Below are 14,536 nucleotides of genomic sequence, written 5' to 3' on the forward strand. Positions count from 1 at the left end.
ATCTTTTGCAATACTAAGTCAAATTTTGAAGAAAAATCCCACAGAAAACTCACCATCATTTGTAGTATTATTACGAAAATTATATCAATCCTTCGTTCAGAGACAACAATATTTTTGTGAATTAAAATACGTAGCATAATTAAGGCTCAAAATGAAAGCCACTTTTAAACAAACTTCTTCTTTTTTTAAATCAAATCAAGAGTGTACGTTTGCCTGTTATATAAGACGGATTATTTCCAATTAAACAGATTTGATAAAATAAAATTCATTCAACTCAACGGAGCTAGTCTCATCTGTTTTAATTCCGCGTTGCGGGTGGGGGTTTATTGGGAAAACACAGTAGAATGTAAATATATTCATTCCTTTATTACTATTTTAATGCCATTGCTTTCAACTGATTAGTATAAGGAGAACAGTCTGATTAAAAAAGAGGGGAGCGGGCATCACACGCTAGGCCGAGATCGAGAATGCTCAGAAATGGAAGTCCCTTACAAGATATAGACAAGATATGCTTACAAAGAATGGATGTGTCACCGAAAACAGTAGCGAACAACGAATAAATTAAAGATTATGTTTGATGCAATCATTATTTCGTTGAACAAGTCTAAATTGACTTCAAGACCATACTCTCATTAGCTTACCATGGTGGTTTATAATTAATTATGTGGGCTATGAAGGTACATGTATAGATCAATGCAGAAACCACATCATGCAGCGGGTTTGGTATATTTTTGGCACAATGCAAATGATGTGGAATGACATAATTTTCATTTACTGAACTACGAGGGTTGTTCGGAAATTATTAAGACACCACGGATATTTCCCTTTTTAAACGACCAATTAGAGTGAAAATTGGCATGAACATTGAAGAAACCTTAACAAATAATTACAAAAAGTAATATTTAAAAAATGTTTGATATTTTGTTAACAACGGTTAATAAACAAATCGGTGGTCGGGGTACCCGGCGCAAGCATAAACTCGGAGAATAAGAAAACTAAAAAATCGTCCATCTAAGTGTTCGCAAACTAACAGTTTATGATAAAATAAATCAGACTATATATGTTCATTTTGCTATAATTTATTGTGACAAACTTTTGATCAAAGTGATTTTTATGACGCTAGAAGTAATTTTCAAACATCTTACTGTATCATTCATTCCACAGGTGTCTGACGTTGAAAATAATTTTTATTAGAGAGGTTGAGATTTCAAATGTTATTTCTCCTTTTCAGCCGCTGAAAGTATTAGCAACATCTACATGTATGATGTGCCTTGACTTTAGATACCACATATAGTTAATAACAATAACAAAGTCTGAGTTAACTGTATCAAAGTCATTAACTAAATACTTCAAAACAATCTTAGGTTGATGGACAACAAAGAAAGAAAAGATTAAAATTTAATTTCATTTTATTAATTAACAAATTACATGTAAATTAATTAAATTACAAAGAATAATGAGAACAGGTTTATATTGCCATTGTGAATTGCAAAAAATCTCAATGGTGTATTGAAAGTAACATACAAACAACATATTATTATGTTATACATGTAATTAAATGAACTTAATTACTCCAAATTAATGAATTATCACAAATTTCCTGATGGACTTCAAAACAATTAGTGATCATATGTCTTTGCAAAAAATCAACTGAAAGATCAAAACATCACCAGGTTATAGATGTCAGAATATGTTTCACCCTATGTTCTTGAAGTACATATCCATCAAAGTAATATACATAATACAACCATATTAATACAAATTTTAAAATAATGGTAACAATTAAGTGTCAATCAAATATCATAAAGTGTCAATCATATATAATAAAATCCCCAATCATGTCGTAATAATAGTAAAACATAATTTTCATCAATAATTCAGTACCTTTATACAAAAAATCACACATACATGTATATACATGTAACATGTACCGGTACAAAAATGTTTAAGGTAAGGTTTGCGGTTACAGGGAGATAACTCACACATTTTCATTGTGACGTAACACCAACTACCCTTTATTTCAGTTATTACGTCAAAATTTATATGACGTCATAATTGATTTCAGTTTTTTTATTTCGCGGGGTTTTTTAGTTTCAATGAAAAAATAAGACGACACAAGCATTTTATCAATTTCCACCAAAACGAAATCCGCATCATATGGTTTTGAATAGTGTTTTAGAAACATCAGATTACACATATTCTAAGATACGTTTTTCCTGAAATCGGTGGACTTGGAAAAGTTTCAAATAAGATGTTTTCATTTACATAATAGTCGTCTAAAATTAAGACTTTTGTTGCATTTTATTCTATTTTTAGATAGTTCATCAGAAATTAATAAAAGTGATTCATGATATTAATAGTGATATTATTTTCGAACATTTTAAGCATAAATAACCCCCATAATAGTCACATATAAAATGTACATATTTTCAGGAAATTGTTTACATTTCATCAAAATGAAAATTGGAAATCATGAACTTTGACCTTTTGTAGTGATAAAACGAGACGGGCAAAATTAATTTGAATTTCATGAGAAAAAAGACTTTAGTATAGTGAACAAAATGGTATGTAACTTTGGTACAACCTCTCAAAAATGCAAGCCGCAAACCTTACCTTAAGTCATTTTTGCCAAATACAACAATAGCCTGTCATAATAAATGCCAACATCCCCAAGGTATAGATTATGGATGGGAGCAGTAGAAAAACATCTGTTGGTTTTCTGCATATAGGGAATGGGTTTTTCAAGGAGATTCAACCAAAAGACACCCCATCATCAGAAGCTGGCCTAGGCTTCTTACGGGTGCTGGTAAAACTGGCGACCAATCTCCAAATATCCCTGTGTAGAACATAAAAAAGAAACATCTTTTAACACGAGTAAGTTTCATTCTGTAAAATCATGTCTGAATACTACTTTAGTATTAATTGTTCACAAAGCATTAGTTTGCATGACTATGTGTATGTGTAAGCAGCTTGCAGCATTTAATCTTTTACAGCTAATTCTCTCTCTCTTAAATTTTTGTACGCCCTGGAATATATTCCTTTGATTCTAAATCTTTTTCGACCAATAAAAGTTTGTGATGGACTCACCATACCTGAGAATAAAAGCATAATTTTATGCATTTAAAACAAGCGTCTATCTTTGTTGTGAAATTTTTCCTCATTTACTAAGTCTATCCCCAGTGACTTCAAATTGGTTTCCAGGAATCCCTGCAAAAGTGTACACAAACAAAACTCACACACACACATGGTAAACGCCTAGTAAACGCATGACTGGTCAATCAGTGGTCTCACTAGCAAAACAAATCAAAGGCTTCCAGAATGACCGAAGATGTTGGCAATGCCCTGTGTCTGTTTTTATTGATTTATATCAATTTACCGGTAACAGAAAAATTGAAAACAAAGAAGTTAAATAAATAAAAAAGATCTCAATGTCAGTGAATTTAAAATTACATGAATAAGAACAAATCAGCAGCTGGTATTTACAGATAAGAAGAAAGACATACCAGTAATGATCTTGATTTTGAATTACCCATAACATTTAGATTATAAAACAACCATCAAAAACATTGTTGAATCAGTTATTAGCAGACTAACACAGAAATGATAAAAATACAAAGAAAGACAACTCTTAATTTCAAAGTTCAACAAAATGAACCAAATGTTAGAGTGCTGAATAAAAGACAGATTGTCAGGTCAAATTTGAATTGCCTCTGACAGTCTATTCTAATATCAGCACTTACTAGGTTGTATGTACCCACCTTAACAGCTGCCCCCACCCCATTGATGTCCAGAAGAAATGTGTCGTGTCCATAGAGAGAATTCAGCTCATAAAATGTCACTCCAAGGTTTCCTACAGTCAAAATGAATGCACAATTTACAAAAGAGAGGAACAAACATAGCAAAATAGATATGAAACAGGGGTGAAAAGTCAAGTCTCAAAGAAAAACTCGAACCCAGGGCCTCTGGCATACCGTGCCAGAGCTCTAACCACTGAGCTATTGAGATCTGGTATATCGACTGACAGTCACATACCTGTTAACCCAGTGACAGATAGAGAGAAGTATTTCCCAGAATTATGGTATAATGTAGGAATTAAAAATTTCATGAAAAGTAATTTTTTTAACACATGATCTATAAAATCTTGACATCATTAGCTGCATGGACCAAACTATGTTTTTGAGGTGCTACCATTCATACAAAGCAAAACTGAGGATTTGTGTTTGCATATTAATATACAATGTAAAAATCGATTAATATGCTATGTAAAATTCAATGCTTTATACCATGATTTATTACCTGATTTCTGTAGCAGTTCAGCAAGTGTCCTCTGTTGCCAGATGGGGAACAGTATGTCTGTCTGTACGCCAATGACCATGACCGGACACTTGACCCGGGACAGACCCTCCTGGAGGGAGCTGTAGCCCTCCCCCATGTCAAACAGGTCCATCGCCTGGTGTGGAAAAGACCAACAAGATTAATATTGGGAAAATATAATAAATCACAGAACACTCTAAACCATAACATTATTTTAATAAAACACAAAATTTTCTGCATCACACACATTAACAAGAGATGTTTGTAAAACACTTTTGCCCCCCTCCCTTGGAAACATCCACAAAGAAAATAAACGTAAACTGCAAATAACTGTAATTTTTCTACGTCCAAGGGCCATAACTCTGTCGAAAATTGCTCTATCAATTCATACCCAATATCAAACTTGACCTAGATATTATCATAATAAACCTGTATACCAAATTTCATTTCAATATGTTCATCCTCTGCGAAGAAAATGAACGGAAACTGCAAATAACTGTAATTTTTCTACGTCCAAGGGCCATAACTCTGTCGAAAATTGCTCGATCGTACCCGATATCGAACCTGACCTAGATATTATCATGATAAATCTGAATACTAAATTTCATTCCAAATATGTTCATACTCTGCGAAGAAAATGAGCGGAAACTGCAAATAACTGGAATTTTTCTATGTCCAAGGGCCATAACTCTGTTGAAAATTGCTCCATCGTATCCAATATTGAACTTGACCTGGATATTATCATGATAAACCTGTATACCAAATTTCATTTCAATAAGTTCATCCTCTGCAAAGAAAATGAATGGAAACTGTTGGTGGACCGACCGACAGCAGCAAAGCAATATGCCCTCCCTTCTTCGAAGGGGGGCATAAAATTACTTAACAGTTGAACAATGTACACTTCAAAAGTCTATTGTAAATATATATTATATATAATTGATATTTTTTCCAAACATCTTTTTATCAATAAATGTATATATATATACATGTACCAGAACATAAAAAACACAAAAGATATTGATGTATACCGGTATTTGTAACCCTTAGACCATCAACCTTAGAGATGTACAGGAGTGAGTTGGGGTCATATTTGGTAATGTATGATATTTGTTACCCTTAGACCACCAACCTTAGAGATGTACAGGAGTGAGTTGGGGTCATATTTGGTAATGTATATATTTGTAACCCTTAGACCATCAACCTTAGAGATGTACAGGAGTGAGTTGGGGTCGTATTTGGTAATGTATGATATTTGTTACCCTTAGACCACCAACCTTAGAGATGTACAGGAGTGAGTTGGGGTCATAGTTGGTAATGTATATATTTGTAACCCTTAGACCACCAACCTTAGAGATGTACAGGAGTGAGTTGGGGTCATATTTGGTAATGTATGATATTTGTAACCCTTAGACCACCAACCTTAGAGATGTACAGGAGTGAGTTGGGGTCGTATTTGGTAATGTATGATATTTGTTACCCTTAGACCACCAACCTTAGAGATGTACAGGAGTGAGTTGGGGTCATATTTGGTAATGTATATATTTGTAACCCTTAGACCACCAACCTTAGAGATGTACAGGAGTGAGTTGGGGTCATATTTGGTAATGTATGATATTTGTAACCCTTAGACCACCAACCTTAGAGATGTACAGGAGTGAGTTGGGGTCATATTTGGTAATGTATGATATTTGTTACCCTTAGACCACCAACCTTAGAGATGTACAGGAGTGAGTTGGGGTCATATTTGGTAATGTATATATTTGTAACCCTTAGACCATCAACCTTAGAGATGTACAGGAGTGAGTTGGGGTCATATTTGGTAATGTATGATATTTGTTACCCTTAGACCACCAACCTTAGAGATGTACAGGAGTGAGTTGGGGTCATATTTGGTAATGTATATATTTGTAACCCTTAGACCACCAACCTTAGAGATGTACAGGAGTGAGTTGGGGTCATATTTGGTAATGTATGATATTTGTAACCCTTAGACCACCAACCTTAGAGATGTACAGGAGTGAGTTGGGGTCGTATTTGGTAATGTATGATATTTGTTACCCTTAGACCACCAACCTTAGAGATGTACAGGAGTGAGTTGGGGTCATATTTGGTAATGTATATATTTGTAACCCTTAGACCACCAACCTTAGAGATGTACAGGAGTGAGTTGGGGTCATATTTGGTAATGTATGATATTTGTAACCCTTAGACCACCAACCTTAGAGATGTACAGGAGTGAGTTGGGGTCGTATTTGGTGCTGAAGCTCTCTCCCTGATACTCCAGGTAACTCTCTATGGTAAAAGTGGGACACAGGGTGTTGGGGCCGCCAGGGTCAATCCTCTCTCTGCTGAACCGTTGGTCCCACTCGGGGCCACTTCTGTATGTCATTGTAGCTATCTCTCTGTGGAAATGAAATCATTATTGAGTTATGGAATCATCTTTAATCATAAGCAAGATAATGACCTCTGACATACAATTAATGTAAACACTTATCTACTGGTATCAAGTTTTAAATGAGAATAGAAGCAAACAACATTACATATACCGGTACATGTAAGTACACGTATTACAACATCACCTTTACCAGGTACGGTAAGTCCTTTTTACCTGTATTAATCTCGATAATACCATATACCACATATGGAACTCGGTAAAATGAGTGCAAGGATAAAACAATACAATGAGGTACAAGATCTTTTACATGTACCGTAAGTGACTTTTTATGTCCGCTGGTCCAAGTGAATATTCTAACTGGATAATTACATTGCAGACTTTTTACAAAAAATGTATGATAATAGCAGCCACAAAGTGCCATACAGTACACCAGAAGTCACAGACCTGGCCAGCTTCATGCCCATTTTAGGATAGGGTCCATCATAGTAATGGCCCTTGTTCCAGTTTGGATCGGACATGATGGTTTTCCTCTGGAGGTATCTCATGGCAATGGATGAGGGGTGAGACTGGGCGCAGGAGGAGATGGAGATGATTCTGTAATTAGTCCACACATTATTATTCCTTGGCTTTTGAACCTACTTAAACAGCTTAATAGATAACAATATGCCATTATGAATAAACTTATTAAAATTTGAAAGAAAAGCACTACAAAAGAAATAATTCCAAAACAGCACTATGTAAGTGATATTTAAATTTTTGAGGATGTTTGGGCTTCTATTCTTTTTCTGCAAAATCTTGCCAAGCTTGGAATATATCAAAATCATCAAGGACAAAGATTAGACTTCATATACCGTGGTAATTAGACATGCTCAATGGGTACAAATTTAAACTAAAAAAAAGGTTTAGTTACTGTATTACATGATATAATACATGTTCTACTGACCTTCCAACTCGTTCTGGGAACTCAGCTGCTGCCATCAGAGACAGCATGCCTCCCAGGGAGGAACCAACACAGGCATGGAGCTGTAAACAAAATAAACCTGTGATAAAATTCACTAACCCAACCTCGAACAATCCAAATACATGTAGGTAGCTGTAAACAAAACATAAAGCAATGCTAAGATACTATAACCATCCTCATCATTGGCAAGCAAAGATATGAAGAGTTGAAGGCAAGGAAAACAAACAAAGGAAAGCAAACAAAGTACCGATATACAAGGTACAAGGCAGACCTGTAACTGTACTCTATAAACATTCAAATATTAAAAAAAACCAGTAGTGAGAAATCATCGATTCTGTAGAAATGCACTGGAAAACAAGAGGCCCATGGGGCCACATCGCTCACCTGAGCAACAATGGGCGTTCAAAAGAGATTGTGCCGTATGGTCCCTCGGTAGAATAACAAAAAATAAATATTGTAAAGTATTCGAATTTTACACTTATTTTTGCATACACGTAATCTTTGACATTGTACCTTCATGAAATACTATTTTTTTTTACAAAAATAAGAAAACCCTTCGCAAGATATAAAACTAAACATTTGGTAGGAGTACACTGTTAAGTTGTTAACTTCCAATTCCCTATATTTTCGTTCTGCCCCCCCCCCCCCCCCCCCCCCCCCACACTTTGAAAGGCGATCAAAATATATGAAAGCATATAGGTACATTTTTTTCATCAACTACTTACTAGTTATTGTATTTTTAAAAAGAAAATATAATAGTTATTGTTTTTTATTTTAAAAATCCTACATGTATAGATGTGAAGAAGAAAATTGTACCTCAATGTGCTCAATCCTCAAATTAAAAACATTCAAAAAATTTATTTGTCTTCTCCATTATAATTAAATGACTGTTATTTACTTCGCGTACAAACCAGGATAATTTTCCGATGTGATAACTTCTTAGGAATAGCAATAATTACTTTATCCCCGCAACAGAAATGTGTCAGAACTATGGAAACTGTTGTAAAGATGTCGTTTTTATTTACCCATGTCTGAAAAACTATCAAAATTGATGTAGATTTCACATTATTTATTGTATAAAGAGGGGGCCCCAGAGAGTAGGTATATACAGAAGACCATTATTTATTTTGTTTGTACAAGTATTTAACATACTCTAATTCATATAGAATTTCTAATGTTCAACCAAAATTTCAGCGTCAATCGTAGAATTATAAGCAAGATACAGAGCTCACAGTTCGCCTAGGTTTGAGTCATATTTTGTTCCCATGAGTTTATTACATTCAACTTAAGATTTTTAACTTGGTATTTCCTATTCAGCATTTAAAATGGAAAAAAAAGAATGGCCTAAGATTTTCAATTCTTTTATTCACTCAAGACCAGTTCACTGGTATTTGAAGTTCAAAATCAGTTTATACAAATGTACACAAACACAGTCAAGGATCACATGTACAGTAGGAGTAATAATGACGAAGAAAGGTTAAGTTTACAATACAATAAGTTGTTAAAGTTGGTTTCTGGAAGAACAGACTTTGAAAATTTTCTTAATAAATATTGACAATTTTTTTTTACTTTTTTAATCTTTAGTTTTTAAGATCTGTGTACAAACATAGAATTGTGAGCAAATCTATGTATCTTGCTTATAATTCGAAGCTTAACACTTAAATATGGTAAGTAAATAGAAATTGTAAACAATTAAACACAAGAAACATGCACTATAACAAATAAAGGACACAATTTATTTTTTGTAATCATATATATATATTTGCATTTCCATTGTTCTTTCCCACTGTAAGCCCATACGGAGGAGCTGCAATTATTTCTCTATAATCGCAATTGCTCTGTCAGTATACTATGACGTCATAAAGGTGTAATGTTATATATACTTGTCCATGACGTTATAGATTTAAACCACTATACGATACATCATGTGTTTTTCTCCAACTCCATTAAAATTGACGTATTTACATGTAATATTAAAACATGTTTTTGAAAAAATTTTAAAGGAATTACTGTTATAACATATCATTGATTCTGTAAACAAATCTATGTGAATTAAAAAGATACATTACAGTCTGAATGTTTACTTTTGATGTAATAGCTAAATGTCAAGGTCTAGGCTAATACATGGTATTTGCGAGTGGTAAAATGCAAATATAAGTAATAAACAACGATTATTTAGTGAACATGGCGTTATGAATAGCAACTGCTCTGCTGGCATATTTTCCATGATGCGCTAGCGCGCATCATGGAATATGCCAACAGAGCAATTGCTATTCATAACGCCATGTTCACTAAATAACGTTGTTTATTTCTTAAATATACATGTTTATTCCTACATATTTCTGTCAGCGATATCAAACTCTATTTAAACTGAATAAACTCGAGAAAATGGCGAGCATCTCAACAAAACCTATTGCATTAATCTACCATTACGCAAAAGATAATGCCGATTTACCGATAGAATGAATTGTATTTCAGTACTTTTTTGATACATCAGATTTTGCCTAATTTGCGCAGGTAAACAGTTAACTGTTTGATTTACCGAAGTCTCTGTTTGATTTGATACGTAAAAATCACGAAATACAGACGATAGTTCCCAGCTAGGTTACAAAGCATAAATACGAAAATCAGAACAAGCTAATACCAACGTCATGTGTGAAAACTGTCAACGCATTGAAATATTTAGCCTCAATTTACTTCACAAAATCGGCACCTATATATTTTGCATGTTTCACAAATTTCCCTTCATTCGCGAACTGTTGTACAACAAGCAAATTCATCATAGTCAGATCGACCCTTTTTCGTATAATGTCATGGCTGCTTTAAACAAAGAACCTCGTTTTAGAAGTATGGAAAACGAGTCTTGGTAAAATGGGTATGCAAACCCAGGCTGTGGACAAAATAAAAGCCGGGGCAGATCGGCAATCGTCAATTCCAAATACGCATTATTTTGCAGCAATATTTACAGCAAATACAAATATACTGGTCCATCAAATATCCTGAAATTTTAATGATATTGGCAGATCAATAACTGCGAATCTTTTGTTATGCCCAGGCCAACCAAGTCTTGTCTACCCATTTTACCGGATACCGAACCTATCGGATGCCGAACCCGAAGCTATTAAACTGATTAAAACACGCCTTTCCTTTATTATTATTTTCGTAATAACTCAGATTTGAAACAGAATTAGACCTTAATTTTTGCAATTTATATTTTCCTTCCCATAAGGATAATTTATGCTAAACTACAATGAATTGGAATCAGTAGTTCTTGAGAAGAAGATTTTTAAAAATGCACCCCCCTTTTTCTACAGTTTCAAGGTTTTCTCCGCTTTGAATATAGATCGGACTTTTATTTCTGCAATTTATATTCGCCCTCCCATAAGGATGCTTTGTGCCAAATTTGGTTGAAATTGGATAAGCGGTTTTAGAGAAGAAGTTCAAAATGTAAAAAGTTTACAGACGGACGGACAGACGGACGGACGGACAGACGGACGACGGACAAAAGGTGATCAGAAAAGCTCACTTGAGCTTTCAGCTCAGGTGAGCTAAAAACAACAAGATCTAATCAATTTATTGTAAGTATATGTATGCAATACATTAGTGGCGATCACCAACAAATGTGAAATGCAAGAAAATGTATCAAACCTTGTCAATTCCAAGTTCATCTAATAGGAGGAAATTGGCTTGTACCATGTCATCTATACTAGTTAGTGGAAAGGTGGTGGCATATTGCTGAAAGTGAAAAAAAAATATGATTATCAAATAATGACAGAGTTTCAATTAAAATTAAAATTTTGTATGGTATTTATCAAATAAAAATACAGTACAAAAGCAATAGACATACAAAAGTTTGAAGAATTGTCAACTGAATATTTTATAACTAATCTGCAATAAGATTTCCTACGAATTTGCCATACACGTATCACAAATTATGGCTATAACAAATTTTTTTTTTTAATGGACCCTTAAAATTCGATATAAACGGATTTTACTGTACATCATACATATACCACATATAACTAAATATTCATTTCAGTTCAAAATTTGAGATGTTTGTTCACTATTAATAGAAAGTTTTAGAGGAATTTTGAATTTGTCTAAGAATAACTACCAGTATTCTATAAATATCGCACATGAGCAAGAACGGTATGTGGCACATGTAAATTCTTGATTTCCAAAGCAAATAAAAACTTAACAATAATTTTTAAACAACAATGAAGGAAAAAGCTGATAACAGAATTATCAAAACTGATACCGCTCTGGCTCTTTTCTCATACCTTGCCAGTAAGAGGGTTGACAGAAGATGGGCCCCTGAAAGAAAAATAAGGTTGATGTCTGGACATCTTAACTTAAATGGCAGTACAACAAACTGATTAACTGAACCATACAAAAAAGGTACAAATATTTAAAAATAATATTTAAAAATAATAATGATTTTTGCATTAGTGTGTCCATCCATTTTATCAAGTACCGGTATATTGTACAATTGTTTAAATGATGGTTTCCCATCTAACAATCAAGTGGTCGTGAAGTGGATGCATCCATACACTTGCTTTCTTAATTTCTTTAAGGAAATGTAATTCCACAAAAAGATGGATTATGATGAAAGATGATAATTTAAAATTAATAACAGCTAGAATATAGGTTCAAAACTACTGGGAAATTCTAAAAAATGAATACAGAATTTGAAATCTTCTCATGAACTTATTTTCAGTTAGCACACTCTGACACAAGTTACTGTTGGAAACATGCACATGCAATGCTAACAAATACACATGTACCTAATCAAACTAAATGTTTATTGTAAAGGCGATGTGTAAAAAAAAAAATTGAATTGTTTATATGGATAAAAAAAAAAATACATTCTATTGGTTTAATCAAAGCAATAAATCAATTGTGCATAAAGTTTTCATTCAGGTAAAACATGTAAAGCATGTACACAGGTGGACATGCACAAAACTATCAGCGTTACAGATATTCATACAGATATCATACAGATAACAAAAACCTTACGTGGTACCATAACAGCTTCCTAGGTTGTTTGGACAGATGACAAAAAACTCATCAGTGTCCACGGCACATCCTGGTCCTACAAACTTCTCCCACCAGCCAGGCCGTAAGTTCTCCTAAAAATGTATGTTGAATTATTGATACAAAAAATCAATTGCTGGTGTTTGATTAATCTAAATGGCAAAGGAAGAAAGGAGAAGTAATCAAATGAGTATATTGGGTTTGCCCTAATCTTAAATATGATTCTAACATTTTGGCTTTAAAATCCAAGGAATTCACCATTTAAGCAGAAAACTCACATCCATGAATTCTACTGAATCATTGAGAACATAAAAATTTAAGACTTGATTAAAACTTTGAAATTGAGTTGATCCCATTTACTAAGCTAATGCTTGCAATAATTTAATAGCTTCAGAGATCTTAAAAAAATCCATGTTACATGCAATTATAAATACCCTATGACTCTTGGCATGGGAGCTAGCAGATAAACCTGCTTGTATCATCACAGCATTGCTCTTGGTTTCATTCAATTTCCCCCATGTTTCGTAAGCCACTTGTAACTCAGGTAGGCGAGCTTTGTTGTACTTCATCTCAAAAGGATGTTGGTGATGAAAGAGTTTGTAACCAGTTATGATTTTGTCATATTCTGGTTCAGGACCTGTCATCTTACTGTTGAAGAAACACTATAATTCAGCAATTTGAAATGCAACAACAATAAAATGGATTTAACACTGTTTAAAAAATTACAATACTGATTTGATGATATATACATGTATATATGCATCATTCAAAAAGAAATGTTGTCTGCATGGTTTTATACATTAAGTTGTACAATATCTAATTTGTTTGAGTTGAAAAAGTTAGTTGATTTCCAAATTAACCCCACTTCTTGCTTTCACATATCTAAATTTAAGAATAATAGGCCCAGCTACATAATGATGTCTCATATACTGTATAGGACAAGTTAAATGACAGTTGAGGAGCACTGGTTTTACTTTCTTGTCAGGCAAGGGAAGTCAGTGGACATTCCTCTGAAAAGATCGTCTGGATTGTCAGGAACATCCAGTTGTGGAAGGTGGCATGTCCTGGAGATGTGTTGTTCCTCCTGCGATAGAATAGTTGTCGTACTGCATGACGACACTTGAGTGTGAAATGATCTTTTCCCTCCTTCCACAATATCTGGAACCACAACACGATGACATCCCTTTAACACATTTCCAGATTTTAGCGATTTTACTAATGTATCACAAAACATTGACAAAGTTCTTCTCTTCATGTTTACGTGGCATCAGAAACAAGAAAAGCAAAATGCGGAGTATGGCAGGGTAAAAATATAGAACAAGTTCGGGTTAATTTCATATTTAAAATTTTTTCGTGAACACAAACCGATATCATTTATGATAAATGTTTATTCTTTTTCTCACTTTATGTCTGTTAATTATTATTTTTCTCTCGTATATTTTTCAATTAAATTTTTAAAAGGTTGTTAAACCTTTAATGATCAATTATATAACTTGATAATTATCTTCGTCTCATCTTTAATGGAATCTTATTTATTCGTTGCAAACTGTAAACAAGATTTCCAGCACGTACGAAGTGCATGGTATATTTTGGAGTTGCCTTTCGTATCGCACATGACTTGAACATGTTAATTTCCACGTTGCATTGTCAAACTCCTGAACTACGTCAAGTACGAAGTTTAATGCTTCTTTATGAATGATTCACAAAAATTGTTATTCATGGGTTATGGTTAAACCGGAACATACTAAAGACCTGAAATACTAATGACCTAAAAGACCTGAAATTTTATATAAAAGATACTTTTATAAAATTTTTGTCAAATAAAATTACTT

General features: G+C 33.6%; 1 protein-coding gene across 2 annotated transcripts; it reads right to left on the bottom strand.

The window, feature by feature from the left end:
* Positions 1–1,391: 1,391 nt before the first annotated feature.
* LOC128155439 (uncharacterized) lies at positions 1,392–14,063 on the bottom strand. Of its 2 annotated transcripts, XM_052817140.1 has the most exons (12): positions 13,679–14,063; positions 13,139–13,352; positions 12,687–12,799; positions 11,951–11,984; positions 11,319–11,405; positions 7,653–7,732; positions 7,154–7,303; positions 6,533–6,716; positions 4,297–4,450; positions 3,759–3,850; positions 3,093–3,207; positions 1,392–2,836 (listed from the first exon to the last, which is right to left on the bottom strand). In XM_052817140.1, exons 1-11 carry the CDS (start codon positions 13,957–13,959, stop codon positions 3,121–3,123), a joined length of 1,476 nt encoding a protein of 491 aa, XP_052673100.1. In that variant the 5' UTR covers positions 13,960–14,063; the 3' UTR covers positions 1,392–2,836; positions 3,093–3,120. The 2 variants fall into 2 exon arrangements, with proteins under 2 accessions (XP_052673100.1, XP_052673101.1); XM_052817141.1 differs by lacking the exon at positions 3,093–3,207.
* Between the last annotated feature and the right edge of the window lie 473 nt (positions 14,064–14,536).

Source organism: Crassostrea angulata, chromosome 7 (genome assembly GCF_025612915.1).
Source record: "Crassostrea angulata isolate pt1a10 chromosome 7, ASM2561291v2, whole genome shotgun sequence".
NCBI classification, from domain to species: Eukaryota; Metazoa; Mollusca; class Bivalvia; order Ostreida; family Ostreidae; genus Magallana; species Magallana angulata.